The 26,583-nt window shown below is 39.6% G+C and overlaps 1 protein-coding gene across 5 annotated transcripts; it reads right to left on the minus strand.

Moving 5' to 3' along the window:
* Positions 1-4,298: 4,298 nt before the first annotated feature.
* eps15 (epidermal growth factor receptor pathway substrate 15) lies at positions 4,299-25,925 on the minus strand. Of its 5 annotated transcripts, none has more exons than XM_062424992.1 (25): positions 25,878-25,925; positions 22,979-23,020; positions 22,171-22,260; positions 22,029-22,076; positions 21,827-21,922; positions 21,528-21,590; positions 21,119-21,244; positions 20,629-20,688; positions 20,011-20,253; positions 19,587-19,732; positions 18,309-18,465; positions 16,965-17,047; positions 13,782-13,854; positions 12,576-12,737; positions 12,220-12,417; positions 11,651-12,082; positions 11,453-11,533; positions 10,604-10,766; positions 10,432-10,476; positions 9,877-10,277; positions 9,467-9,536; positions 9,279-9,349; positions 8,304-8,439; positions 7,960-8,165; positions 4,299-4,464 (listed from the first exon to the last, which is right to left on the minus strand). In XM_062424992.1, the coding sequence occupies exons 1-25, from the start codon at positions 25,902-25,904 to the stop codon at positions 4,324-4,326; spliced, it is 3,360 nt and encodes a 1,119-aa protein (XP_062280976.1). In that variant the 5' UTR covers positions 25,905-25,925; the 3' UTR covers positions 4,299-4,323. The 5 variants fall into 5 exon arrangements, with proteins under 5 accessions (XP_062280976.1, XP_062280975.1, XP_062280973.1 ...); XM_062424991.1 differs by having other exon boundaries at positions 9,877-10,280; XM_062424989.1 differs by having other exon boundaries at positions 9,877-10,280; positions 12,220-12,462; positions 25,878-25,911.
* Between the last annotated feature and the right edge of the window lie 658 nt (positions 25,926-26,583).

The raw sequence follows: 26,583 nt of genomic DNA on the forward strand, positions 1-26,583 counted from the left end.
TGTTTGCATTTTTCAAACAACATGTTAAGTGTTTCTGATTACATAAAGCATTTAAACTGATAAACTGTCAATTTAAAAACGTTTATTTATCCAATTTTTAAAGTTAAATTACATTAGGTCGCATCAAATGTATTATAAATAAATATTAGCTCTGTATTCCTCTTGTTAAGCTCATGTTGGCACACTGCTCTGAAAGCCTGCTTTATCACTTCTTGGATGTAATGTTGTCTAACAGGCTCCAGATTAGGAACAACACTTTCTCACAGACTCATTGAGGACAAATAAAGGAAACGTCATCCGAAACCTCAGCTGCAGTATTTTCCTATAGACCCACAGAGGTGATACATTTTCTATGGATTGATAAAATCGAAATTCGCCTGTGAAAGACACCTTTTCTGTCAGTGGCAGTAGTGAACAGAAACACAGAGATAAGATTTCCAAGTCAGATTTATTAAACTAAACCTGACCAGAGAGGAGAATGTGTTGTCTACAGCTCTGATGGGTTTCTATGCATGTACTCTACACACTCAACAATCTCGGCGTGATGACAAGATAAACACTAAAACCTGATTAAATCCTCGCAGCATTAAAACAGACATGTACCGACAGGACCGGGACTTGCACTGATTTTTGGGAAGCTTTCTCCTCTACTCACTTCTTGCTGTCATTTTTCTTCACGCTTCGTCTCCAGTTGGTAATAAAACTCATCCCACAGGCCAAGGGAACCGGTGAAACAGCAGAATACTCTGGACAGACACAGCAGGTTTACACAGCTGTCATGGATGAAAAGTAAGACACACAGACAGTGGCTCACACTCACCTCACACTGACACTTTTGAAAGCAGAACTGCTGCTGCTGCTGTCCTTCTTCCTCCTTCCTGACGTGGAAAGGTGTGTTTACCTCTCATCTCCATAATAATGACTTTCACATTTAAATGCACCGGAATGTGCCTGCTGCAGGTTTCGCCTTCTAGGTCCTAAAGCCCTCCAGGTTGTGCACACACTCAGCTTTATCCTGTAAAATACAGGCTAAGTACATCAAGAAAGTGGAAAATATAAAATTCAAAGGTATAAATCATAAGCTCGATAATTAAAACTTTTTGTAACTATTACACATTTAGGCCTATGTGTTTTTGTTTTATTTTAAAATCAACATTTAAGCCAACAAAGAAAAAAGGGGATTAAAACAAAAAGTATTCCAAGACAACTGGACCGTCCATTTACTGACATATGACTGAAAGCTCAAGAACTGCTACTAAATGGACCTCATGGTGAGACTACTGTCAACTGCTGTTTCCAAGCACAATTATTGTAGTACATTTTCAGCATACTATTTAAACTGGTAATTCATAAATATAGTTGGAAACAAAACGAAAAGGCAAATTACTGAATAAGCTGTATTTTGGTATCTAATGCATCAAAATGCATTAAAAATCACTCTTCATCTGCAGGAATACTGTACATTTCTTTTTTTCACAGCTGCTTACTTGTTATATTGCAGATAAATCTGAACTTCTTAAACTTAATGTAACAATCTCAATAATAAACATTAAGTAGAAAATTAACCTCTCTGACAATGTCAACAAAAAGTGAAAATGAATAAGCTTCCTGAATGTTGAATTTATGGCAGAGCTGCATTAGAGTGCTCAGGTGTTTATAATGAAGTGGCTGATAACTGTACATAAAGGCTGTTAATGCATCAATAATAACAACCCAGTAATATAATGATATATAATAAACATTTTGAAAAGGGCCAGTTTACATAAGTACAGTACTTTTACTTTAGATATATTGTTCATAATGCATCTGCACTATAATCTGTAACCAAATTTTACTTGTAATGGAGTATTTTAATGTAGTACTGCTTTAGTTACTTAAGAAAATGATCTAAACCTTTTTACACCACTTCATATAGATGATGGCCAACAAGATCCCAGTACAAACACACAACCTGCAAAACTAGACATTTTAAAATTTTTATTCTGTTTCAATTAAATGCATAACATGTTCTGTCCAAACCTCCCAATAATGATTATTCTTACACGTTAGAAAATACAAAATAAAATACAATTAGCTTGAGTTTTAAAAAGCCTGTATGGGTAAGTCTACAAAGTGGTTCTTGGTTTGGAAAATTCATGTACTCTGTACAAATAACAGTAACTGGTGGCCTTTACATGCGAGAGAATGAAAACGCATACAGTATAACAAGAGAGTCAGCTGTTAAGGTGAAGAAGAGAGAGGCGACAAATCCTGTTCTCTTGTATTTACAATATATGTGATCTGCATTCAGTAGGAAATGTTGCATCAGCCATAGACAGTAAACTGGTTAAATATGAGAAGAGGAAATCCATGACAAGGCTGAAAAGACAGAATAAAAGTCAGAACAGGAAGAGCTGTCCAAAATGTTGTTCCTTATTTGGTCAGAAAATGACTAATGAAAACCTTCTATCACAGTTTAGCAGTGTTAAGTAACTTTTCTTTTTTGGTGGGGTAAGGGGGGTGAACATAACAGAAGAGGAGTTACAGAACGGCCCACTGCTGTGTGGGTGTTAACAAACACCAGGATGCAGTGCGACAGCGTTTCTCACAACTCCGTCAGGCTTTTTGCTGACGGAGTTGAATCCTCAGAGAGTAAGGTGCACAGACAGAAGACAACGCAGGCATTAAGCATATTTTACTGACTATGTGTAAGACTCTGAAATCCAGTTATCATTAAGAGAGGAAGAATATCCTGCAAAAAATAATCATACAAATGCTAACAAACAGCAGCAGTAGCACACTTTGAAATGGACCTGGTGTAATATTTGGTGAAATGCGTTAAACCTGTGCGACTTCAGGAAGTAGATAATTTTTATACATTCTCATAAAATAAGTAGTTATCTTGGAGCAAGACAGGAGGTTCCTTATGTGGATCATTAAGGATTAACAATACAATTAATGTTATTTATTTAAAGTATGGATGCACAGATCATGTAAAGTGAGTGTAAATCTGTTTTTTCCATGTCCATACATTCATCTATGACATCCCATTTTATATTTTTAAACTTATTGGTGTCTAAACTAACCAAAACAAGCAAAAAATAACTTTTTTTCTCATGCCACATTTATAAAATGTCTCATATATTGCTCTTAAATGATGGTTTATTACAAAAATGAATGTAGTTATCAAATTATTTGAAAGATGAGAAGTTTCTGGGTGGCAAAATACCAATTTTAGCGATGCATTATTTAAATCTCACACATCAAGTGTTTAAACAATGTTTGACATCCCAAACATTGTTGTGCACTTCTGCCATCCACTGTAGTGTGCCCTGAATTTAATGCAAATGAACATGTAGTCCTTACTTTTTATAGTTGGTAGTTTCATTCCTTTCTTCATCTCCCATAAAAAGAACTCTCTAACATAAGACAGAACAAACGCAGGGAGAAGCGAGACACAACCGAAAGTTGAAAGAAAAACTGTTTCTTGGAGCTGAATGGAAAGGGCTGTGATGGATCTGTTCAATTTTAGTATAAATCTGCATGTGCATTTCACTGGTAACTTCCAGTTTAAAAAGGGAAAAATGTTGAATCCTATCACAAAAAAAAAAAAAAAAATCTCAGAGGCCTTCTGTTGTTGTACAAGACTAGATAAATATATGGTTACCACATTTCAAAGGGCAAAGACTTTCACTTCTAGATTTTATTTTAGAGCTTCCAAAAACCCTAACAGCTTCTTTGCCAGCTTATCTGTTGATATTTTGCACACAGTTCACAGCAAAACATCAACAGTTAAGCTGAGGGAAATTTGGGGATTTCCGTGCTTCTCAAAATGAAATCCTCAACACCAATGTAGAAACTAGTGAGAGCTTAGACTGAATAGTGGGTTTGGTTAGTGGATTAAGACCGGACTAAGTGCATGTTTAAATAAATTACATTCTGGAGTAATAATACAGCACTTGTAGCCCGGTGTTGAAATCAACAGAACATTAAAATCTTAACACTTGACAATCTCTAAATCCATATTCACTGCATTTCATTTTGAACAATCCATTCTTAACAACACTCCATCACCGTCCTCTCCTCTGTTCGAAACCACACAGACCAACATGTTGGGAAAAGGCAGAACTGCAATGCCACTGTGAACACAGTCTGGGGAGAAGGGCGTCGAAAGATTCAGAGATGGGTTTACTCTAAGAAAGTCTCTTCATGGGGTCAGCAGTGCTGCTGAATCAGTCCTATACAGTCCCCACGTTGTTTTGGTGCTTTCTGGGCTAGGCCGGGCCGGGCTGTGCTGTGCTGTGCTGTGCCGGGCAAGTGGGGGGGAGATGGGGAATGAGCTCCTCAGGAGAGTTCAGACTTGCTGAGAGCGATGGCCAGCTCCAGGTCTTCTTGTTCCTGCTGGGTGAGCCTGGCGAGTCGCTCCTTTTCCTCTCTTTCGCTCTCGCGCTTTGCCCACTCTATCATGTCTTCCTCTGTTGGATACTGCTCCGTGAACACAGAAAAAACACACACACGCACACACACACACACACACACAGGGGGAAGGGACACACACACATATGCAAGGATATATGAGGATAAAAAGGAGACACACAGACAGACACACATATACGGAGTTAACAAATCCTTTAAAGATATAAACTTGTGTATAAATCCCACTGATAAAACTATGGGGGTCTTGCATGACACTGTACAGGTATTTCCGTCTGCGTATACCCGTGACATTGAAGATTACAAGAATATTACCTGAAAGCAAGTTATCTTGTGGCCACAATACCACATCACGTCACAGTTAGTGTGTAATCTCTAAGTGTTTAAATCTGGGTCTGTATTCTCTTAATGAGAGTGAAATCAAATCATGAAGTTGCCACAGTGGAGTTTTGAGAGGAGACATCACAGTATCTGATCTAAATCCCTGAAGTGGTGGGGGCAGTGTTGATAAGACGCTCTATCATGGTATATGTAGTTTTGTAACACAAGAGTACATTTTCTGAAAAATCCATTAATTTACGGATGTTTGGTTTTTGCTAATCAGGCAATTAAACACTTGACAAATCAAGGGGAAAAAAACTAATCAATGAGTATTGAACACTTAAAAGTACCCAAATATATTAACAAATGCATACTGTATCATCACATGGTATTTATCTTCATATCGCCCACACAAAACGAGATTTATAATCAACACTATAAAACCCCAACAGTCCTTCTCCCACATGGAAGTGTGATGTGTCAGCTGATTAATGTTTATCAGTGCCAGCGCCCCTGAACTGACATTCCTAGACTCATCAAACACCAGTCTGTCATGATCTGTGTGGCCAACAAATAAAAAATGTCATGTTTCAGTCCACCTAACATCCAACTTTAAAAGCAAACAAAGAAGCCATTTAAATCCATTTAACAAAGATGACCATGAGGAGAGTGACAGTCATCACCCTTCAGGTGTGTGTCATTACAACTTTTGTGGTGGGATTAGATCAGAGCTGTGAACAAGTGGGAGTCAGGTGATCAAAGTCACATCCTTTCACAGGTTCACGACAACAGCAGTAAGCTGCTGTTAATCATTATAGACAGGACATGCTGCGTCAAAAGGTTCATTATTCTCAAGGACAGACAGAAACATCGCGGGTCATCCACTTTGTAAACACCCATGCAAACAAAAGTAGGCAGCGATAACGACGGTCACTAGCAGGTATTTTTAAGAGCCGATGACTTTGGTGTGCGGTAGTGCAGAACATGCATGATGAGAAGATCTAAGAAACAGATAATGGACTCAGAAGAAAACATGCATTTATCACTGCTGCTCTCGAATATGAATGAAATCAGACAGTATTTAGCAAGAGAGATGCTTTTTATTGAATTTTAAAGACAAACCTTTGAAAAATATATTATCTGCTTCTCTTTTTTAAAAATCTTTATCCACTTAATGTTTAGTTACTGAAGTGCTTGTATCTGTCAAAAATGCTTTTAAAAGGACCATACTGGTGTTATGCATCTTTTAGCTTATTTACTGCAAATCATCTGTATTTTATATTACTGCCAAACTTTTTCCAAAGCATACCACACTGTAGCTTTTCCCTATTTCCAAGTAACTATTTAGTTAGAAAATATATCTATACTGCTTTTGTCACTGCGATAGAGGGATTACATACCTTCCAAACAGAAGTAGGCTGCTTGAAAGATTAAATATTACAGTACGATCTGAAAAAAACAATCAGTAGTAATGTAAAGCATAGAGACAACTTGTGATAAATGAACTGAAAATGCAAAAGCAGCAGTATGGTCCTCTAAAAACTCACGCAGTTGCAGACAGAGATGTCATGGATGCACATAGAAGCCATAGATGGTGCCCTTGATTCAACTCTTTATTCAACTTGTTTGACAGAGGTGTAAAGACAGAGAGAGAGAGACAGATAATACAGTTGATCTGTTTCTCCACAACACACTGCGGACCACATAAGGGCTTAGACTGGGATGAACCGATGAATGAATGAAGGGATAGATAGATGGATGGATGGATTCATGGGAGGAAAAAAAAAAAGATTTGGGGAGTGGCAGTTGTGTGAGTGAATGATAGCCAGCCAATCAAACACACAGTTAGTGCGTGCAGGTTACACAGGGACATGCAGGGATAATCACGCGAGAGGAGAGACACTGAAATCAACACTCATTTCTCTTGTAATTATAAAGTTATCCATCCCAAATTCACAGCATGACGGTACATTTCTATGCACTATTACAAAACGAAGAGCTCACATGAGTTTAATACTGTTAACAATGTATCTGCAGGGGTTCAACCCACGTTTAGAGCAATTAAAAATGCTTTTTTTGGTATCTTTTATTTTGAGGATGTCAGAAATTCTATATATTTTATGACATATTTACACATATTTCAGGGTTGGGAAAGAAAATCCAGGCCAGGATTATTTGGGAGAGGACATTATTAAATGCAGCATTTCTCTCTTTGCACATTTTTAAATCAGTGAGTTTGTATAGCTTCGATAGTTAACCTCATAAAAAGAAACCTCACTCATGATTCAGCAGGTGCTACCCTGCTTCTTGTTAGTCAAGGTCAAATGATGCAATACCTTTTCTACCACAACTGTGCTGACTCAACCACATGTAAACTCTGAGCTCAGTCACTGGTCAGACCCAGAATAACCACTTTGCACCACTTTTAAATTTACCTGAGACATAATTACAGTGGAAAAAAGGTGCATAAGATATTTCAGTGGGAAAAATGTTCTAATAAATAGATATCTCATGAAATATGCACAGGGTGTTATGTCAGTGTGCTGAGCTGGGATGGCTAACAAAAGCAAAATGCAAGCTGCCTGCCATCTCTCCATTCACTGCCAACCATTATGAGGGAAACCAGAATCTATGTCTGCATCTACAAATATGTTGCAGAGTTCATATATTAATATACTTATAATGACATTCCTGTACATTTCTTCATTAAGTATGACAGTGCAACTTCAATCATAGGGCTTAAATTAAGTGCAATTCAGATATAACTCAGTAACAAAAAATAAGTACAAGTATAAGGAATCTTAACATGGCAAGAAAATATTCGTAATAAAGAGCTGAAATATACACAAGCAGCAGCAGACAGGATGCAAGGAAAACAAACTTGGAAGAGTCAATAGCTTGTGTCAACTTAGCCCGGGAAAATGAAATGATTAAATAAACAAATGAAGCATGAAGAGCCTGTGCCACTTTGTGTCAGCTGATTAGTTCACTTCTTTGGGGCTTTTCACTGGCAGTGGATGGAGTGACTTATAAGGCTAGCCTGATTTGCTTGGTAGATTGTGGTTTAATTGAAGAACTGGATGCGATTTATGAGCAGGGAAAATAGAGCGAGCGAGAGAGAGAGACAGAGAGAGAGAGAGAGAAAGAGAGAGAGCGAGAGAGGAGAGGGCGTGTCTACAGAGAGTCAGGTGGAAGTGAGGGAGAGGGCGAGAGGGAGGTGCTCACTTTGTCAAAGCTGGCAAATCGATCAGCTTCCCTTACGTTGTGACGAGGAGGGGAGGAGGGGGCGAAGGGGTCGGCTAAAGGATCCTTGGCAGGCAGGGAAGAGGAGGAGGAAGAGGAGGAGAAGTCTCCGGAAGTCTGTGGAAGGAAGTGCCCTCGTCGATGGAAGGAGTCAGAGGACTCTGTTCTTGAGATGGAGGATCTCTTACCTGGACAGGTGAGACACAGAAAGGCAGACACACACAAAGACATTATAATGACACACAGAGGGAACGGCTGGAAAGACAGAGCAAGCACAAACAAGGTGTCTCTTTTCTATAGGAAGACTGAACAATACAAGTACTGACCTGGAGGTGGAGGGGGGGGTCTTGTTGGCGTACCCGTTTTTGGGGGAAGGGCTGGGGGCATGTCAGGGCCAGCAGACTGGTTGTCATCCTGGAACAGGTTCTTATTGTTGATGCCAAACTGGTCAGCACCGTTTGACTGAAATCACACCGAATAAAACACATGATGAAGAGTTGCATATTACGTCTTCTGCTTCGACCTTTTCACAGTGCCTTCAGAGCATGTTAACATCGCTCTGAAACAACCAGTGCCTAAAATTCAGAGGAATCTATTGGCAGAAATGGAAAATAATACTCATAAGTATGTTTTCCTTAGTGTGTAATCACCTGAAAATAAGAATTGTTGTGTTTTTGTTACCTTAGAATGAACCCTTTATATCAACATAAGAGGCAGGTCCTCTTCCACAGAGCCCACCATGTTGCACTGCCATATTTCTACAGTAGCCCAGAACTGACAAACCAAACACTGGCTCTAGAGAGGGCCTTTTGGGTTTTTCATGAGTTTTATTGCCATGATTGGTTCCTCTACATGCTTGGAAAGGGAGGCAGAGGGGAGGGGTATTCACCACTTTATTCCACTAAATCCTACGCATTGCTATAAGTTTAAAAAATCACAGCAGAAATGTTCTGATACTCATAATAAGTTAATATATGTAACCCACTTGTCACAGCTTGTTTCTTTGAAATGTCCGTGCCCATGAAATACTGCTGTGTGTTGCCGTTACTGTTACAGTGGTTTTCTCACAAAAACCACAATACACTCACCAAGTTACTCACTCTCCAGTGTCTGTCTATACTGTTCTGGTTTTGTGGCAGAAGTGATGCCACAACTTCAACTTCCACCGACTCAACTGTCATTCAATAATTCAGTCAGTATTTGTGAGCTGATATTCATGTGTTTCACTGCATAATAAGTGCCACCAACTACAGAGTTTCAAGTGCTGTGTACACTGAGGACATGAAAAAGACGTAAATTACCTTTGTCAAGGCACTGAAGTCTGCAAAACCCCCTCCAAATGACTCATTACCAAACACAGCAGCGAATGGATCTGAAACACATGAGCACAATCTGACTAAGCATACAAAATTGAAAACACACTGTAAATAATGTATTTTGTACAACATTATGTACGTTTTTCTTGTTTTTCTATTTTGTAAAGTCATACCTGGGTCTGAGCTGGCGCTCACAGTAGTACCGCCTGGAGCAAACGGGTCATTGGTTGATGCAGTGTCCTTCTGTAAAGAGAAAAACAAACACGTTCAGAATATTGTGCAATAAACTCAACTATGGACATTAGTATCATCACACTTATGAAGTCAGGGGATGACCAGTTATTACAATTCATCCCAAGGATAGCTTCAACTTTACTGACACTAACACTCTAACATATATAAAAAAACAACATATCAGATTTTCTCAGGGATAGAAAGATAAATCTATTATTGACTGATGTTCTCACATGCATAACATGAATGTCTGCAAAAAATTTCATGAAAGTCCATCTTAATATTTTAGTCAGGTCCAAAGTAGACAAAACAGTGCTCTGTCAATATTTTTTATAGAAGTCCAACTCACCAAAGCCAGATCAGAGCTTGGTGGAGAGCAGTTAAAGGGATCTGTCCCTTCGTCCTGAGAACCAAATGGATCTGCCTCCCCCGGGGCATTCATTTTGCCACTGAAAGGGTCAGAATCAGCCATATGATTCCCTGTAGAGCTGAATGGATCCTTAGCTGCTAGAGCTGGATTGGTGGGTTTGGAGGTAAAGGGATCTGGATCCTCTGCCGGTGCAGCTGCAGCATCATTTGGCTTGGCTGCAAACAGGTCTGGTTCTGGCATGTCGGTGGTAGTGGTACTAAACGGGTCAGCTGAGGCAGTGAAAGGGTCCTCTGAGGGAAAAGGGGCACTGGAGGTCTGTGCGAAGAAAGAGTCTGCAGCAAAGGGGTCTGTCCCTTTGAATGGATCTCCTCCGAAAGGGTCTGCTTGAATAAAACCAGGAACAGAAGCAGCATGTTAACTTGTTATTGTAAAACCAATGTCAGATAACCCATCAAATGCATTTGACTAAGATTTGTTTTATGCAAATAAGATTAGTTTTTCTGTTCATCGCCTTCAAGACTGTGTTAAACTCACCTGCAACATCTGCTTTTCCAAACGGATCATCTTTGAATGGATCATCTGCAACAGAAAATCATCATCACATTTTAACCAGAAGATCTATACAAAACAGGTGGCATTTTGACATGAAGCGTGGCTCTTTACTCTTAAATTGTTGACTAAACTTCAGACATTTGAGAGGACTCACGGTCAGTAAAGGGATCTGACTGGAAGAAGTCCATCTCAGGCAGGGATGGTGGGTTGGTCTGGGGCGGCATGGAGCGAGGTCCGACTTGAGGTGGAACTGAGGTGGCGGTGGTTTCTGGGGACTCTGCAGGCTCCTGTTTGCTCTCTGGCTCTGGTGATGCAACCTGTTGAACCGTGACAAAAGCTCTGTTGACTAGCCTGAGCATTAGAGTAAATAACTTGAACACATTATGAAGAAAACCTCTGATTAAGCACGTCGGATCCCAATGCAACCTGAAGCTGTTTTGTGAGGCATCCTGACCTAAATTAAGATCTTTCAGTCTTTCTGTATATGATCAGATTATGTAATTTCTCTCTTTCTCTCTCTCTACAATTTTTTACGTTATCAACTCAGGCTGGGCGAAAATCTGATCAAATATCATGATATATTGGACCTCGATATTAATATTGCAATACTATTGTAGGGATGACCATTGGTGCTTTCACAAAATATTTACACTGAGATTTTAGATAAATAATGATCAGTAATGTGGATATGATGACAAAGTGGGTAAAGGCAAATAACTGAACAGCTATAACAGACTGGTAAGTTCAGAAAAGTACATCAATTTACTGCAAAGCAGCCTTTAAGACCAGTAAAAGACAAGTCTTATGCCATATCACAATATTATAATATCCAAAATCTAAGTCGATACCTAGTCATATTACAACATCAATGTAATATCCAAATCTTGCCCAGCCCTAGTTGTAATGGAAAAAACAGCTCTTTAGACCACATGACCCACGTCTCATGCCTGTGTCTTGTGTAAACACCTTTATGCAGGGACACTGTGGGTTTAATAACTTTTACCTTTGGTGGGCTGGTCTTAGGTGATTCCTCTGCATCATCTATGACTTCTGAAGAGACATCGGGTATAGGGCTACTGTGTTCCTGGAGTCATGAGAGAACAACAAAGCAATGATGCAACATTATATGACAACTTATACATTAGATTTTACATTTGGTACAATTGTGGTTCGAGTGGGTGTTTGTAATTGTATTTATTACCCTAACAGTGTTCTCCAGTGGCTTGGCAACTTTAGAAAGATTACTGATATTACTATATTTCTCAGTAGAGGCTAGACTTGTATAGAGATCATCCAAGGCATCACGTTTCAGCTTTTCCTCCTCTGGTGTCTTAGGTCTGTCTTCCTCCCTCCCTTCTTCCTCTTCTCTCTCGTTCACTCCTTCTTTCTCTTTCTCATCTGAATGTTCTTTCTGGAGATTGCTCATAGCAGCTGGTTCCTCCTCTTTCAGCTCTTTAGGCTGGTCCTCCTGGTAGAGGTCCTGCTGGAAGAGGTCCCCATGATGCGGCTCTGCTGTAGGGCCTGCTGATCCATTGACCATGACAGGAGAGCTGTCCTCCAGGGCTCTCTTCCAGCTGAGCTGGGCAGTCACTGACCTCTCTTCCACCTGAAGGTCGTTCAGTTTTTGCTGAACCTAAATGGCAGACAGATGAAGAGGTTAACAGAAAAAAGAGAACAATGTGGAGAAAGAGAAGAGAGAAAATACATATACCTTCTTAACTTAAAAAGTAACCTTCATATGGCCACAGGAGATTGATTTCTCAAACTGACCTGTGCAACTTGTGTGAAGGAGTCGCGCACAGACTCCTGTAGAGGTGTGAGCTGCTCCTGAGCGGCCTGCACCTTCTCTTGCAGCATCCTGCTCTCCTCCTGCAAAGCCAGGAGCTCCTCTCGAGCCTGAACCAGCTCCTCCTCATACTGACATATCCTCTGTTCCTGCTCCTCATGCTCCGACTGCAGTGATGAAATCTGAGACAGACGTAACCCGTAAGCTGGCGACTGAGGATAGTGAGACTGAAATATGTTTACAGTTTAATCTACTGATGTGTTTTAATGGTGGTCAGTCGTTTCTATAATTACATACTTTCCAGTATTGAAAGTGAAAAGAAAAATTCTACCAGACGTACCAGTTGGGTCTCTTGGCTGGTCTGCTGGCGAATGTGAGCCAGCTGCTCCTCCAGGGAGCCCTTCTGTTGGTCCAGCTCCTCCAAAGCCTCCTGTACTTTCTGACGCTGAGTCTGGAGCCGCTGCAGCTCCTCACTCTCCTTCGCCACCTCGTCCTGTAAGTCCTGTATCATGTGTGTATAGTAGCATCTTAATAGAAATGCAGGCTTATGTGTTCCTTTAGACTGAGAACTAAAATTATTTCAGAAAAGCTTCAGAAAACTAGACAGGGTTAGAAAATCATCACAAGAGCAATTTTACCTCCTATATAAAAACTTACATACACATCACATAATTCCACACCCAACCAAATAGATATTTCGTAATTCTGTATACATTGTTCACCGTGTTTTTTTCTTAAAATGCAGCTGAAAAGTCTAAGTGATTGAAAAGTCTTCTAAAATGGTGCTTTCAAATGTAAACTGGAAAAATGAGTGCCCTGGTCAGAATTTAGTTTATGAAACCATTGTCGTTTTACAGCTGGGTGTTACTGAAACACTGCAGGGGGAGTCTTAGAGCAGAGCATGTGCAAGGCTAGCAACCAACAACCAAAGCATACAATATGCGATGTCCAGGAATAAACTCTGATGCACAAACATAATACAGTATAAATAGCCAAAAGCACTTGAGGCTACCCTGCAGCCAAGAAATACAACTACATCAGTGTGAGACTCCCTTGAGACCAACCCCTCTTGCTCCGCCACCAGACTGAAATTCTCCAAAGTGAAGCCGGCTGGCCCTTTAAGCCATCAGCCCCTAAAAATAGAGCCCATCTCCCAGGCTAAGAGCAGGCAGACACGCCTACACAAGGACACCAGCCTCTCCCTCTCTCAGCAACATTGACTGTGTTTCTAAACAAGCATCCAAGACTGCCAGCCAAATACGTTATTGATCTGCTCCTCCGCTATATTCATCATAACAAAAGTGAACTGCTTTAGGACCTACATTAGTTTTTTTCTGTTTTGTCTGTCCTGGATTTTTACAAAATAAAAAAGGCATAAATGTTCATAAATGTAACTATGAAAAGCACCAATTACAAAAACCATAGAACAGAGCAGCGGTCTTTCAGTCACCACCATGCCATTGATGTTGTTTGGCCCATAAATCCCTCTTTTTCTCCTCACCCACTGTTTAAGGAACAGAGACAAACAAAGGCAGTGAGACCTTACCTGCACTTCATTGCTGCGCTGTCTGATGGCCTCCTCCTTCTCCTTGATCTCCTCTTCCACTGAGATCTTCTCCCTGGGAGTCCAGCACAACAGACAAGAGTATTTAGCCACTGAAGACAGAGAGGGTAGACCCGGTACCCCAAGCCCACCCAGCCCCAGCCAGCCCTCGTCACCCTGCCCCTGAGCCTGAGCCACCGCAACCTCCTCTCCCTGAACAACCATGATCCTGTCCTGAAATCACAACTCCACAGTATACAGAGAGTCCCCTACAGCTGGAGCAGGTGTGTGTGAAGCGATATAAAGACAGCTGGAGTGTGTGTGTGTGTGTGTGGCTTCCAGTATAACAAGGCTGCGGATGTACAGTCCTGTAAGCGTGATGAGGGCAAGTGTTGGAGAAAGTGAGCGTGTGCTTGCTCAGTTAAATGTGTGGGAGATGAGGAGTGAGAAGCAGATGGCTGACTTAACAGAGGAAAAGAGGGAGGAGGGACCAGTGAGGATGAGCCAACCTACAACATCCATCATTTTTGCTGTCTGTGTGCTCGTCCTCTCTCTACTTTCCACTCTTTCATCCACGCAGCCAGAGAGAGAAAAGAAGAAATAAGTGGGGTGGGTGGCAGGGGATGCATCAATACTTGTGTACATTATTACTATGCATTATACTTTCCTCAATTAATAATAATAAAAAGGCACATTAGAAACACCTGAAACGTTTCAATTAGCTTCAAATGTGTGCTGTAGTTAAATCGTTGATATAAGAATTCAGACAAAACTTCAGTACATTTCACCTCTTAAATCATTAAACCTTACAAGTGACGATGAATGATGCTGTAGGATAACTGTCATCGCATGTATAAATGAATCCTAGAGACAGAGATTGGAGTTATTTTGCAGCAGATATGGATATCAAGTGCTGATTGGATTTCATTCACTTACATATCTGATATTTTTTAGCTCAGACTTTTTGAACATTACAAAACAAATGTTGAAGTCCATTCTAGATGTATAACAAGGGAAACAACACAAAAAGCAGAGCAACAACACCAAATACAGATACTTTGATTTCAATATACTTTTCAGTAAAAACTGAATGTGTCTGTAAAATAATAGAAGTGCTGGTATAATTTTTGTTGTTTTTAAAGTGAGATCCTTATTCTACTTGCTCAACCCCCGTTAACTAATTATGTACTTTTCACCAGGCTGCTCACTTACTTTCTGTCAGTGCTATTATCCCTTGTGCACAAAAGGATATGAGAGGAGATGCTAATGTTATGTTTAGGATAGCCTAATGTTATGACTTACAAATTACACATATATTTTATATTATTGTTTCCGTTCTGAAAATGGTATTCAAACATCCTAAACAAAAGGTAACATTCAAGTATGCATTATGTACATTTGGTTAGTAAAAACAATACATAAGACGACATGTCATGTACTTATCCTCTGCCATCCATCCAACAGAGAACAAAAATAACACAAAACTTTCTAACGCAGTCTATTTTTATATTCTTGTTCTCCTCTCACATCAAAATGCATAATTCCCTTGATAACGGCACATCTTCCACCCACAAACCTACAGTCAGCTAAAGCCGAGCATCACTCCCATCCTCCTCTTACCCATCATCACCATCACCATCCTCCTCCTCTTGAGCGGAAGATTTCTGCCACATTTTGAAGCAGTCACAAATATGCATCATCTTCTCAAGCTCTCAGTGCCTTTCTGAAACTCTGATCTGTATCGTCGCTTAGTTTCCACTTCAGTTAATCTTTCTTACTTCTCCGTCCTCCCTTGAACAGCTGGCATTTAGCATGCGTGTAAACTTCTGTGTGTGTGTATTTGGAAAGGTGGGGGTGGGGTGGAAGGCCTCTTTTTCACTTCTCACTCTCAGCTGCCATGAACAGGGAAGCTATATTCTGTAAATTATGGAAATTAAGTCCATACCGACTGATTCTGAAATCAAACACTCAGCGAAACTGAGATTTACACGAAGCTTATGTTATCTGATATTGAACCCATAAGAAGGCCGCCAGATCATTGTGATTTGTTGCATTGGTTTGTTAATGGTTAAAAGGTTCAATAGAACTCATGCAGCTGTTACAAAAGACATACTTTAAAAAGGCAAAAGAGACCCTACATGGTTTGCAAAATAAACCATCCTGAGTGAATGAAAACAAGCAAAGTTTTCCTTGTCATAATCTTAAAGACTCTATAATCCATTAGAATGATGCACCAATATGAGCATCTTGCATACAATTTTGATTTTTAAAAAGACGATGTGGAGCAAAAACAGATTCTTTCTTCCTTCAGTCCTTCTTCAGGGAGATAAAGTTAAATATATCTGGTAGAATGTTTTTTAATTGGATATCTTTCTTCCAAATAAAAAGTAATAGTCTGGCAGACACATATTTCATATTTTATTCCACATCACTGTCAACACCAGCTACATAACTCACATTTACAGACTGCTAGGCTTTATAGCCCACAGCAAAAACACAAATGTTTTTTTAATTTATTTATCTTCACTGACGCTGTTGGTGTGAGCATTGATAGAAAGTCTGAGCCAGAGAGAGCAAAAAATGATACTTAAACTTTAAGTATTAAACTCTTTCACCAAATGTGCTTCACAAATATAAACTGTTAATGTGGTACTAGCAGCTAAACATACTATTTTGATTTGGGTATATGTTATTGTTTATGCAGCTCTATAGATTAGGCAAAATACTTTCTAATTAGGGGGTGAATTTGTGAATATAATGCTGTTTTTCTGCTGACTCTCAGATATCAGAGCTGAATGTCCTTCCCTACCTTCAACACTTTTACTGCTGCAAATGAATTGTCAGTTTTTGGGAAACACTGCTCCCTGATGGTCATTACAAGACACAGAGATGCAGCCAGACTTTCTGTCAGTGCCATGAGGTCACTTGCTTGGACAGCCGACTGAATGTTGATCCCAAGACCATTAAATTATCCTATTTGAGATCAAGATAGTATTTTCCCAAAAACACATTAAAAAGAGACTGTACCTCACATGAAAAATGAATTATTTAATTTTAACCATTTAATTGAGGTTGAAAACAGTCAAACATCTTATCCATTAGGAAGATTCATGGCCATCCACATTAATGAGGCCTCAAGCAGCACAACTAACATAATATGCACCAAAATTGCAGACAAAAGCTTACCTTTGTAGCTCAACTATCTCATTACTGAGAGAGTCCAGCTCCTTGATGGCAGAGAAGTCAGCCGCCAGGTTTGCCGTGTTGTTCTGGATGAAAATACAAGACAGAACAATTAAGAAGTGGATCCCTCCTGCAGATAAAACACTGTGACACTGACACACTCCCTCTACTCTAGGCTAATAATTCACTTTCACCACATTTAAAAAGAACTACAGAGGACACTGAACACTGAGCATTCAGATGTTGAGCAAAGTCCTGGATACTGCAGATACACATGTTACAGTGTAAGAAACAACACGGTCACAGCACAAAAAAATAACCAGCAGCTACACTGATGGTGTTCACAAAACTTGCACACAGAGTCACTAATGAAGACAGGGACGGGAGGGATGGTAAGAAGGCAGAGTGGCTAAATGTAGTGATACAGGAAAGCAAACCTTTGGGTCCAACAGTTTTGTTCAAACATATCTATTGTGTTTGATTTCACTTTGTCTTCTGAGAAGGTGGAGAATAAACAAACTTCATTGTGTTCATTCTTAATAAGAAATTAAACAAGCCTTTAATTTGCAGCCACTAACTCTATGTGGTGCCATGTGTGCATCGCATAATACAAAAAACAGCAACCTGTACTCTTGTCAGCTTACATCTGCAGCCTAAATACTTCAACATCTAATGATGAATGATGAAGATAACCTCAAGTTTTCTTGATAGTTTGTCTTGCTTTTCAAATCGAGACATTAATTTGGAGAAAGTAAGAGCGGCACATAAGAGCAGACAAGATGACAAGGAGAGGCAGCCTGTTGAGAGTAATGAGATGCATCAGACTGAGGTAACTACTACACACTCACTCAGGAGCGTCCCCATCCACACGTGAAGTGGACGAAATGTAAAAGTGCGAAGAGCAGACACAGAGGGGACAGCAACAAAGTGCTGCACTGAGAGGAAAGGAAAGACACACAGCTGCAAGCCAAAGAAAATCCAAAACAAACAAAACACAACAGGAGAAAGAAGGGAAAAACGTAAGTCAAATAAATAACTAAAATGTTATTTACAAAAAAAGCAATCAATACAAATTACTCAAAAAAAGGACAATTAATGTGCCTAAATCGCAAAAATCATGGTAGATGTCTGGTTCCTGTATATAAAACTACACATTATTAACAACCAACTCGTTATTATGCTTTAAAACTAATACTGCTGTTCTGGTGTTGTAAGTAACACAATCATCATTAGGGATGTAAATCAGGTATATTATCAGGGCTGACGTATAGAAGTACTGATGATAAAAGGATCCAGACATCCCTCGCTATCATTTTAATTTTATTCACAAAGCTCAGTGTTACTCACCTGTTTGACGTTTTGTCTGTCGGAGGGAGGAATCATCTCTGGGGAGAGGGTCTGCGGAGGCTCCTGGCCTTTCGCCAGCTTCTGATTGATTAGATGAAGAGCCAGAGCAAACTGCTCTCTGGTCAGTTTTCCTATGTCTCCAATGTCACAGAGTTCCCTGAGAGAACATGCACACACGCAGGGAGTTACATAAGACGGTAATGATTTACACCTCAGGCAAATACTATTTTTGATTGCCTTCAATATACAGGACAGTCACAACAGGACAGAAGCTAATCAGCCGCGTGAAGCAAAAAATCCATAGATGTGATATTCTCCTCATTGGATGTTTCGACCCGCACTGCAGCACTATGAAAACTGCTGTTATTATCCAGCACCAGTATCACTTACTGCACAATTATAGCTTAATATAACAATAACAATAATAACAATATCAGGTTTACTACTCCATATATTATCATTAGGTTTGTTGGTATTGAAATGTTCATGGACGAATAAAAAAACAAACAAAACAAAACAAACCAAAAGAAACCTTTATAGCCAAAATCTGGTCAGATTTTAGTCATTGTCATGATCATTTCCATCATAAACAAAATTGTACACTGTAAGTTAAAGATGTTATAATATATTTTGAATATAAACCCCCTGAAAAGGATTTTGTTGTTAATGTGATAATTACAATGGGTACAATTTTTTTCACAAATGTAATTTTTTTCTTTTCATTGTTGATTTCGTCTAAAATCTCCTCAAAACCAACAGACTTTATGTACAATTATAATAATAATTATAATTACATTTTTGGAAATGTATAGAATTCAATTTGTCTTAATTTAACTTGTGCAGCCTGCTGTAACATCAACAATACAAACTCTGTCAGCTGTGATATTCTTACCTAACATTGTCATATCATCATAATATAATCCTTTATTTTCACTTTAAAAATGACTCTAAGAAGGAGGGAAATATGATGCTACTTTGGTTAATTCTGTTTCTCCATACAATAACATTACTGGTGCTATCTATTATAATAAGTATGATCTCTCCTCTGTTGTTTGTCTTGAAGTTTATTTATAACATTTTTTGGGGAGCTCTTACTTATCCAGATTCAGCATGTTATATCCTAGAGCCCATTAAGGCAAATTTGTGATTAGTCTAAAATAAATCAATTTGACTTACTAGACTAGAGAGTGAAAGGGTGAAAAAACTATGACAAAATAAACACAAGGTGTGTCTTTACAGTACAGAGCTGTGCTTCAAAGCTTTGGAGTGTCTGCTTACCAGATGCGTGCGAGTGTCGCAGACGGAAGCCCAGTCTTGAGGAAAATATCTCTGACTTCAGGTCCAGACACTAGTCCATCCATGTCACCATCTGTCTTGTTGAAGAGTTCATCATACTTGACTTTGTCTGCTGGTGACACCACCCACTGGATAGGAAACAAAACTTATACTTAACAACTTTACTTGCTTCATAAATACAGGCACAATTTAATTCAGTTTAACCAATACAGCCAACATAATTCCTACTCAAACTTACCTTTAAACTCCCTCTTGTCTTGTTCTTTTGAAAAACACACTGAACTAACCAGTTTGAAATCATTTTGCAAAGTGTTTATCTTTAAAGATAAGTGGTAAAAAAAAAAAAACAATATCCAAAAACCTTTTCAGGTGCTGCATGCACAGGCGCGGCAGGTCCCGTACTCACAGGGGCAGCTGCTGGTGCTGGGACAGGAGCTGGAGTGGGTTTAGGGGGGTGGGGCATGGTCTTAGAGGCAGCATGGGAGGAGCGACTGTCTTTGGCGGAGGGGGGTGAGGGTAACAGGGGCATCACAGGAGGCACCACAGGAGGCACAGATGTTTTTTTCCTCTTGGAGGGTGGAACCAGGGGAGGTGGTAGGGACATGGGGACAGGCTCTCCCTCCAGAGCTCTGTACACCAGATACATGGCCTGGGGAAGGGCAATAACGAAAATCAATGATAAAAGACAATTACCGAAAAACTGTCCTGTAGTTCTCTGCCGTCACATTTCTTCCACATGTCTTAAATTTGTTCCATTTGTTCAGGTCTACAGAAATTATTTTCACAACCTGTATGAGCTTCCAAGATTGTACTTAATATAAGCACAGACAAGTATACACAAAATTGGATGTAGAAAACCTTCAAATCTATTACTGGAAAAAAACAAATTCTAGTTGTGAAGACCAGGGGAAACTACATGAAGTGCTTCGAGTATCAACACTGTCACATATTAACAGCAGAGTTGAATATATCAGTTAAAAAATAGCCTACAGTGAGAATAACTTTAGCCTCTGCAATTTCTTACCACAGAGAACTCGTCTTTGTCCAACATGCCGTCTCTGTCGAGGTCACTGAGCTCCCATACCTTCAACAAAAAGACACGTTATTAGGAAACATGCATAATTACAAAACTTAATGATACATAATGACGTGTCCCGGACAACTCTGACTCACTACCAATTCTCACTTCCTCTCCAATTTCTTTTTCAACCCAACATATTTTTAATTTCACATCCTCATTTTAACTTTCTGCATTGTGTTGTTTCGTTTATTGTCATTTAGTCACTTTTAGTCACAGTCATATCTTCTACTTGTCAAAACTTTGTGGTTTAAGTAAGTTCCTGGCGGTTTTACTGCCACATGCTGAAAGTGGTAACTATTTATTTATTTGAATGAAGCACAGTATTTATCTATTTTGTTTTGTCACTTTCCCTGCATTGTTGTTGTTAATTCCAGCATAGCAGATAAAAACTATGTAAAAGTTATCATCTGTCTGTGCAGTTTGGGGCTCGTACCCTGCCCAGGATGTCCACTGGCAGTTTGGAGTTTAGAAGGACGGGCTTGACTTTGTCTCCTGTTAGCATCCCTCCTCCTGGACCCAGACTTTCAAAGATGGAGTCAAACTTCATCTTCTCCTCAGGCTGGGGAAAAAAACAAAACAGATGTGTGAGGATTAAAGGCTCAGCATGTAAACCTCTCATCATCCTTATGCAGCTACTGTAAAAAACAAAAACAAAAACAAAAACAAAAAAACAAGCAGCAGAGAGAATCAGCTGTTTTAGGCAGGCACAACTTGTTACCATAAAATATAAAATATGATATCTAAATGTCTTTAAAAAAGACACAAAGATAACGAGGAAAATGTAAAATAAACACAAATCACTGCATTACTACACATACAAAACAGACTTATTAATGCCTCACCTTGACAACCCAGGGCATATCATTGGCCACTCCTCCTGCTAACAGCGGGCTACTTGTGTCATGCTGGAGATAAACACAACTCTGTTAATCTTATTCTAGAGTAAAAATGTACTGTTTTATGTTTGAATTCAAAACTAACATGTTTAAGTAATATGGCAGTGAAATAAGATGTCAGTAGAAAAGAGTTTTTGATACCAATACTTGCAAATGAACTGTATATTTAGAGCTAACATCAAACTAGTAGCAGCTGCATTTATAGCACTGACTGTGTGTTTTGAAATGCACAATAGCAGACTTACAAATTTGGGGGGAGGAACAGCCACATTAAGGCTCTTGAGCGCCACCTCCAGGCCATTCTGAGCACAGGCCACCAACCGCAATGCTATGAAGAATTGCTGAGGGGAACAGAGGTGTAGTAAACTGAGTGATCACATACAACTGAACAGATGCATCTAAATATACAATAACTCTGTATGATGCAACTCCACAAGGCATTTTTACCTGTTTGTTGAGAACCCCCTTCCGATCAGAGTCTGCCAAATCCCAGATCTATGGAGACATACAGTTAGCATGTTCATCTTTATCAAATTTGCATGCACAGCAGAGAGGTGTTGCATCTGCGCTCATTTGACTCTTTGCTTACCTTCCCCAGGACCAAGTCGGCCAAGCCTGACCTTTTCAGGAACAGAGCTGCATCCGCTGCTGCCACCCGCCCACTGCCTGTTGGATCAACCTGCACACAAACAGATATAAACACAATCTCCATAAACTGGCACACATACTCATTAGAGCTTATGTAATCTGAGGAACAACAGTGACATATCTGTACTGCTAACAAACACATTGCATTTCCTGTTAGCCAGTTGCTTTAGACCACAACACTGACAAAAGAGCAATGTTTGTATGTGAGAAACCTCCAACTGCATTCTAAGCTGCAAGTAAGGGAAAGGCAAAAAAGAACAAATGAAAACAGTGACAATTGCACTGTGGCATATGGGAGTGTCTGATTCACTTAAATCAATACTGATAATAAACAAAAGCCATTTTCTTGGCAGTCTATTAGCTTTTAATTGCATGCGTTAGTACTCTTTAATGCAGCTCACAGTTAGCTCCCCTGACATGTTGTGCAAAGGGAAACATTATTAATTCAGAGATACTTCCTTTGCTGGACCCACAGACTGGAAGTGATAGGAGAGAAGAGAGATCCCTGCAATACTGCACCACTGCAGTTTATTATTGCAGCTAAAGCTTTAGTATGTAGACTCTCTTTAAATTTAAAGGGTCGGTTCACCCAAACTACAAAAAGTCCAGCTACTTCTAATCCACAGGAATTATAATATAATACACCACAGTAGAGTAACAGCTAGATTAGCCTAAAAAAACACCATGTTAAAATCTTAAACTATGAATTAAACCATGAACTTTGTTGTTGTGAAGACATATTTGCATACCTGCCGATAGTATTTGTCATAGAGGGGATTTCCACTGGAGAGCTGTTGGGGAATACAAGAAATACACATTTTTTAAAACTTTACAGATGAACCTAATATTATTAAAATAATAAGTATTATGACAGAAAACCAGTTTTTAAAAAGCTTCAATTCTGCACATTCAGATTATAACAGCTCAAGTGTGTCATCTGCCAAGCCAAGCAGCTGTCAAAAAAAACCAAACCCTGATGATTCATTCAGACGGAGGAGGTGAATTAGTGACATTTCTGTCACTAAAACAGCTGAATAGGCCCAATACATCATCCAAGTAAAAATGAAGACAATAATTCATTTTGATGACTGCTCAGACAAAAAAGGACAAAAAGCAGTATTTCAGATTGTTCACAACTCTCAGAGGACCTGTATTTTGTTTTGTTTGTTTTTTATGAAAGAAGGCATGAGTTTTTTTTCCAACAACACATGCAGTTTAAGAAGGCAAATTTACACCAATGTCAGATTAGGCCTACAACTAACAATTGCTTTCCTTATTGATTAATCTGTTTCTTTGTTTTTTATGAACTGACTAAATGTTTAGTCATAAAATGCCAGAAAATTGTGAAAACACTCCTAGACAAGTTCCGAGGAGCTGTACATGATTAACACGCCAAAACCTACATTTACGGTTAAATAAAGTAGAGAAAAGCAGCAAATTCTAACAATTGCAAACGTGGAACCAGCAAATATGTGTTATTTTTGCTTGATAAGTGACTTAACCAATCTCTGGACTAATATACCAATCCTTTCTGCACAAGTCCGATAATTCCAATAATGACTATATGAGAGGTACTGTATGCAACATACACTGAACTTATGAGACTCAGTACAGTTTCTGCTGATTTGCACACAGAGAAAGTGATGATATGTGAGCTGTCTGACTTCAGGCTACACTTCTTAAGACAAGTGGTTGTCCACTTACAGAGCGACAACAGGGCTACACTCCACAGACAACTTCAAATTCTGCTTTAAGTCACATCCTCCTTAAACAACCCCCTTTCCTCTTTTTCATACAGATGATCGTCCTCCACTGGGCAGGACAGGAAAAGAATCAGCGCTTCCTTTGTCATATAGCTGAAGCTGACAATTGGTCGCTTTGCTTTTTAAATCGGTACAATGAAGGAGAAAAGGAGTGGACAGTTGTTTGAATTGTGAATCAACCACGCAAGTGGCTGTTTAACCAGTAGGTAAAGTGGTTTTATTGAGTTTCTCCACATAGAAACAAAGTGACATGCAAAATCAATCCATGGTATAAAATTAAAGCAAACAGTATAGCCAAGATCTGCTTGGGTGCCAGCGTTGTTCGAGACTTCCATATCTCTGGCACAGAAGAAGACACTCACAAGAAAAACACAGCACATCATAACTGTCTGCAAACTGCCACTTTACAGTGAGATAACTGTTCATACACACTTATCTTTCTCTGGCCTATGCAACTTTTTTCTGTGATACACAATAGTGTGCCTGGAACTGATGGTGGCTGTAACACTGTGGTCTTTGTACTGTTGTCTCTTTAATTGAGCATTGAAAAAACACCCCTCAATCATTCCCCAGCTCGTCTATACAAAACTGCAGCAGATAGCATGATAGATCACAGTGCAGCAGCTGACAGGTCAGCCTAGTTTGTTCCAGAAATTTCAACTTACTAATCCACCCATGGCAATAAAAACAGATTAATGTCAGTAGCAACACCAAACAGTAGGTCTGTGTGAGGATTAAGGTGGTACAGCTGACATCACACTTAAAAAACAAGCACTACGTGGACTTTTTGTTGTGAACATTATGGACAAAAAACAAAGCTGGTAGAAAACAGGCTGATAGTTCAATAAACTCACATGACACAGAGATAATATGAACAGGTTTTTGAACTCATCTGAGAGAGATAAAGTATGTAAGTAATGTCAAAGCTGCTGCAGCTCCTGTCTGTCTGTTGTTGGAGGTAACAGTGGCTCAGGTAGGAAGTCTGGGACCTGGTTATTATCCCGGCCTGCTACTTGCTAAATAAATTATTTACTGTGCAAACAAACTATTTCCCACAAGTTGCACTATTTAAGTTTAAGTTATATTTTACAGACTGACAGCTCAGGTCGCTTGTGGCCACTCTGGTTTACTTCCTCTTGCTAGCAGAAGTAAGAAGAAGTTGTGACTATGTGGACTTTTTGTTGTGAACATGGACAAAAAACAGGTTGACAGTCAACGTTGTTCACTTTCATAAAGGTCAAAGTTGAACCACTAACCCAGCCAGTGAAGCCTGTTTACGTCTGATAACAGCAATAAAGAGGTTGGTAACTGAGTCTGAACATGTAGCAAGCTACACGGGCAGCAGGTCAAACCTCCATAAGTCTGTGTAACATGCTCAGACTCAAACTTTAGTTCATTTGTAACACTAGCGGGAAACATTGATAGCAAAGGCTTTACTAGCAAAACACAAATGACAGTAAAGCCACAACAGAGCCACACATGGGTATCTCGTATTAACATCTCTTTAACCGGTACCAACTAGCCTGCAGTAAAACGAGGCGGCACAAAACATGACAAATATACACACGAAGTCAAGAAACGTAACATAGCTTATCTCAAGTGTGATAAAAGCGGCTCTAAAACAGCCCAACACTGCACACAAACTAGCTGTTAGCTGGCAGGCTAGCTAGCTAGCTACGCCCTTACGCAGCCACCAAAGAGATTAGGCAGAAACTTTTCACAGCAGGACTAAACTTCAAAAAAAAGAGGGACGAGGATCGAGGCGAGCTCTCGTCTCTGCCCGCCCGGTTTCACCGACACTTTCTACACGTCCCCCCGAAGAGGAGCCGACGGAGGAGCACGAAACGTTTGCTGTCGTTATATTTAAGTTGTGAGACAGTGTTACCTGAGTAAGAGACAGAGTGGCAGCCATAGTGTTTCTGTTTCCCACTGCTTTCACGCTGCGATGCTGCCAGACACAGACAGAGGCCGCTGAAAAACCCGCACTGGACCTCCAGCACAGGGATCATTTCAGACATCTGACTGCATTACAGACTGATCACTATCATTTGTCAGTCTGCAGCCAGCACATACCATATATATAGTTAAATATGTGCAACAATACAACATAATGAGGGCCAGCAAAGAGTTGATAAATACTGGTTTACTGAGTGTAGCCCTAACATGTTTGGATTGTGCAAATCTATCTATCTGTCTGTCTGTCTATCCTACATTCAGGACATGACCTCCGTGGTGGCTCTATTACAAGTGAACATTTATTGAGATGTAACCATGTGAGAAGTTTTGGTGGAGCTGTTAACTCACAGACATCTGAAATGTGACCTGGACTACACACTGCTATCTTTTGGACTTTTGACCACACAAAAGTCCAAAAGGTTAGAAACCACTGGTTTCGTCTTTAACAATGTGTTGTATTTTAAAAGTGTGTTATATTATCCATTGTGTCAAATCTTCATCTGAAAAGTAACTAAAGCTGTCAAATAAATGTAGTGGAGTAGAAAGTACAATAGTATGTTCTTACAGTACAGTAAATGTTCTTAGTTACTTATCTATCTATCTATCTATCTATCTATCTATCTATCTATCTATCT

Source organism: Scomber scombrus, chromosome 8 (genome assembly GCF_963691925.1).
Source record: "Scomber scombrus chromosome 8, fScoSco1.1, whole genome shotgun sequence".
Classification (NCBI taxonomy): domain Eukaryota; kingdom Metazoa; phylum Chordata; class Actinopteri; order Scombriformes; family Scombridae; genus Scomber; species Scomber scombrus.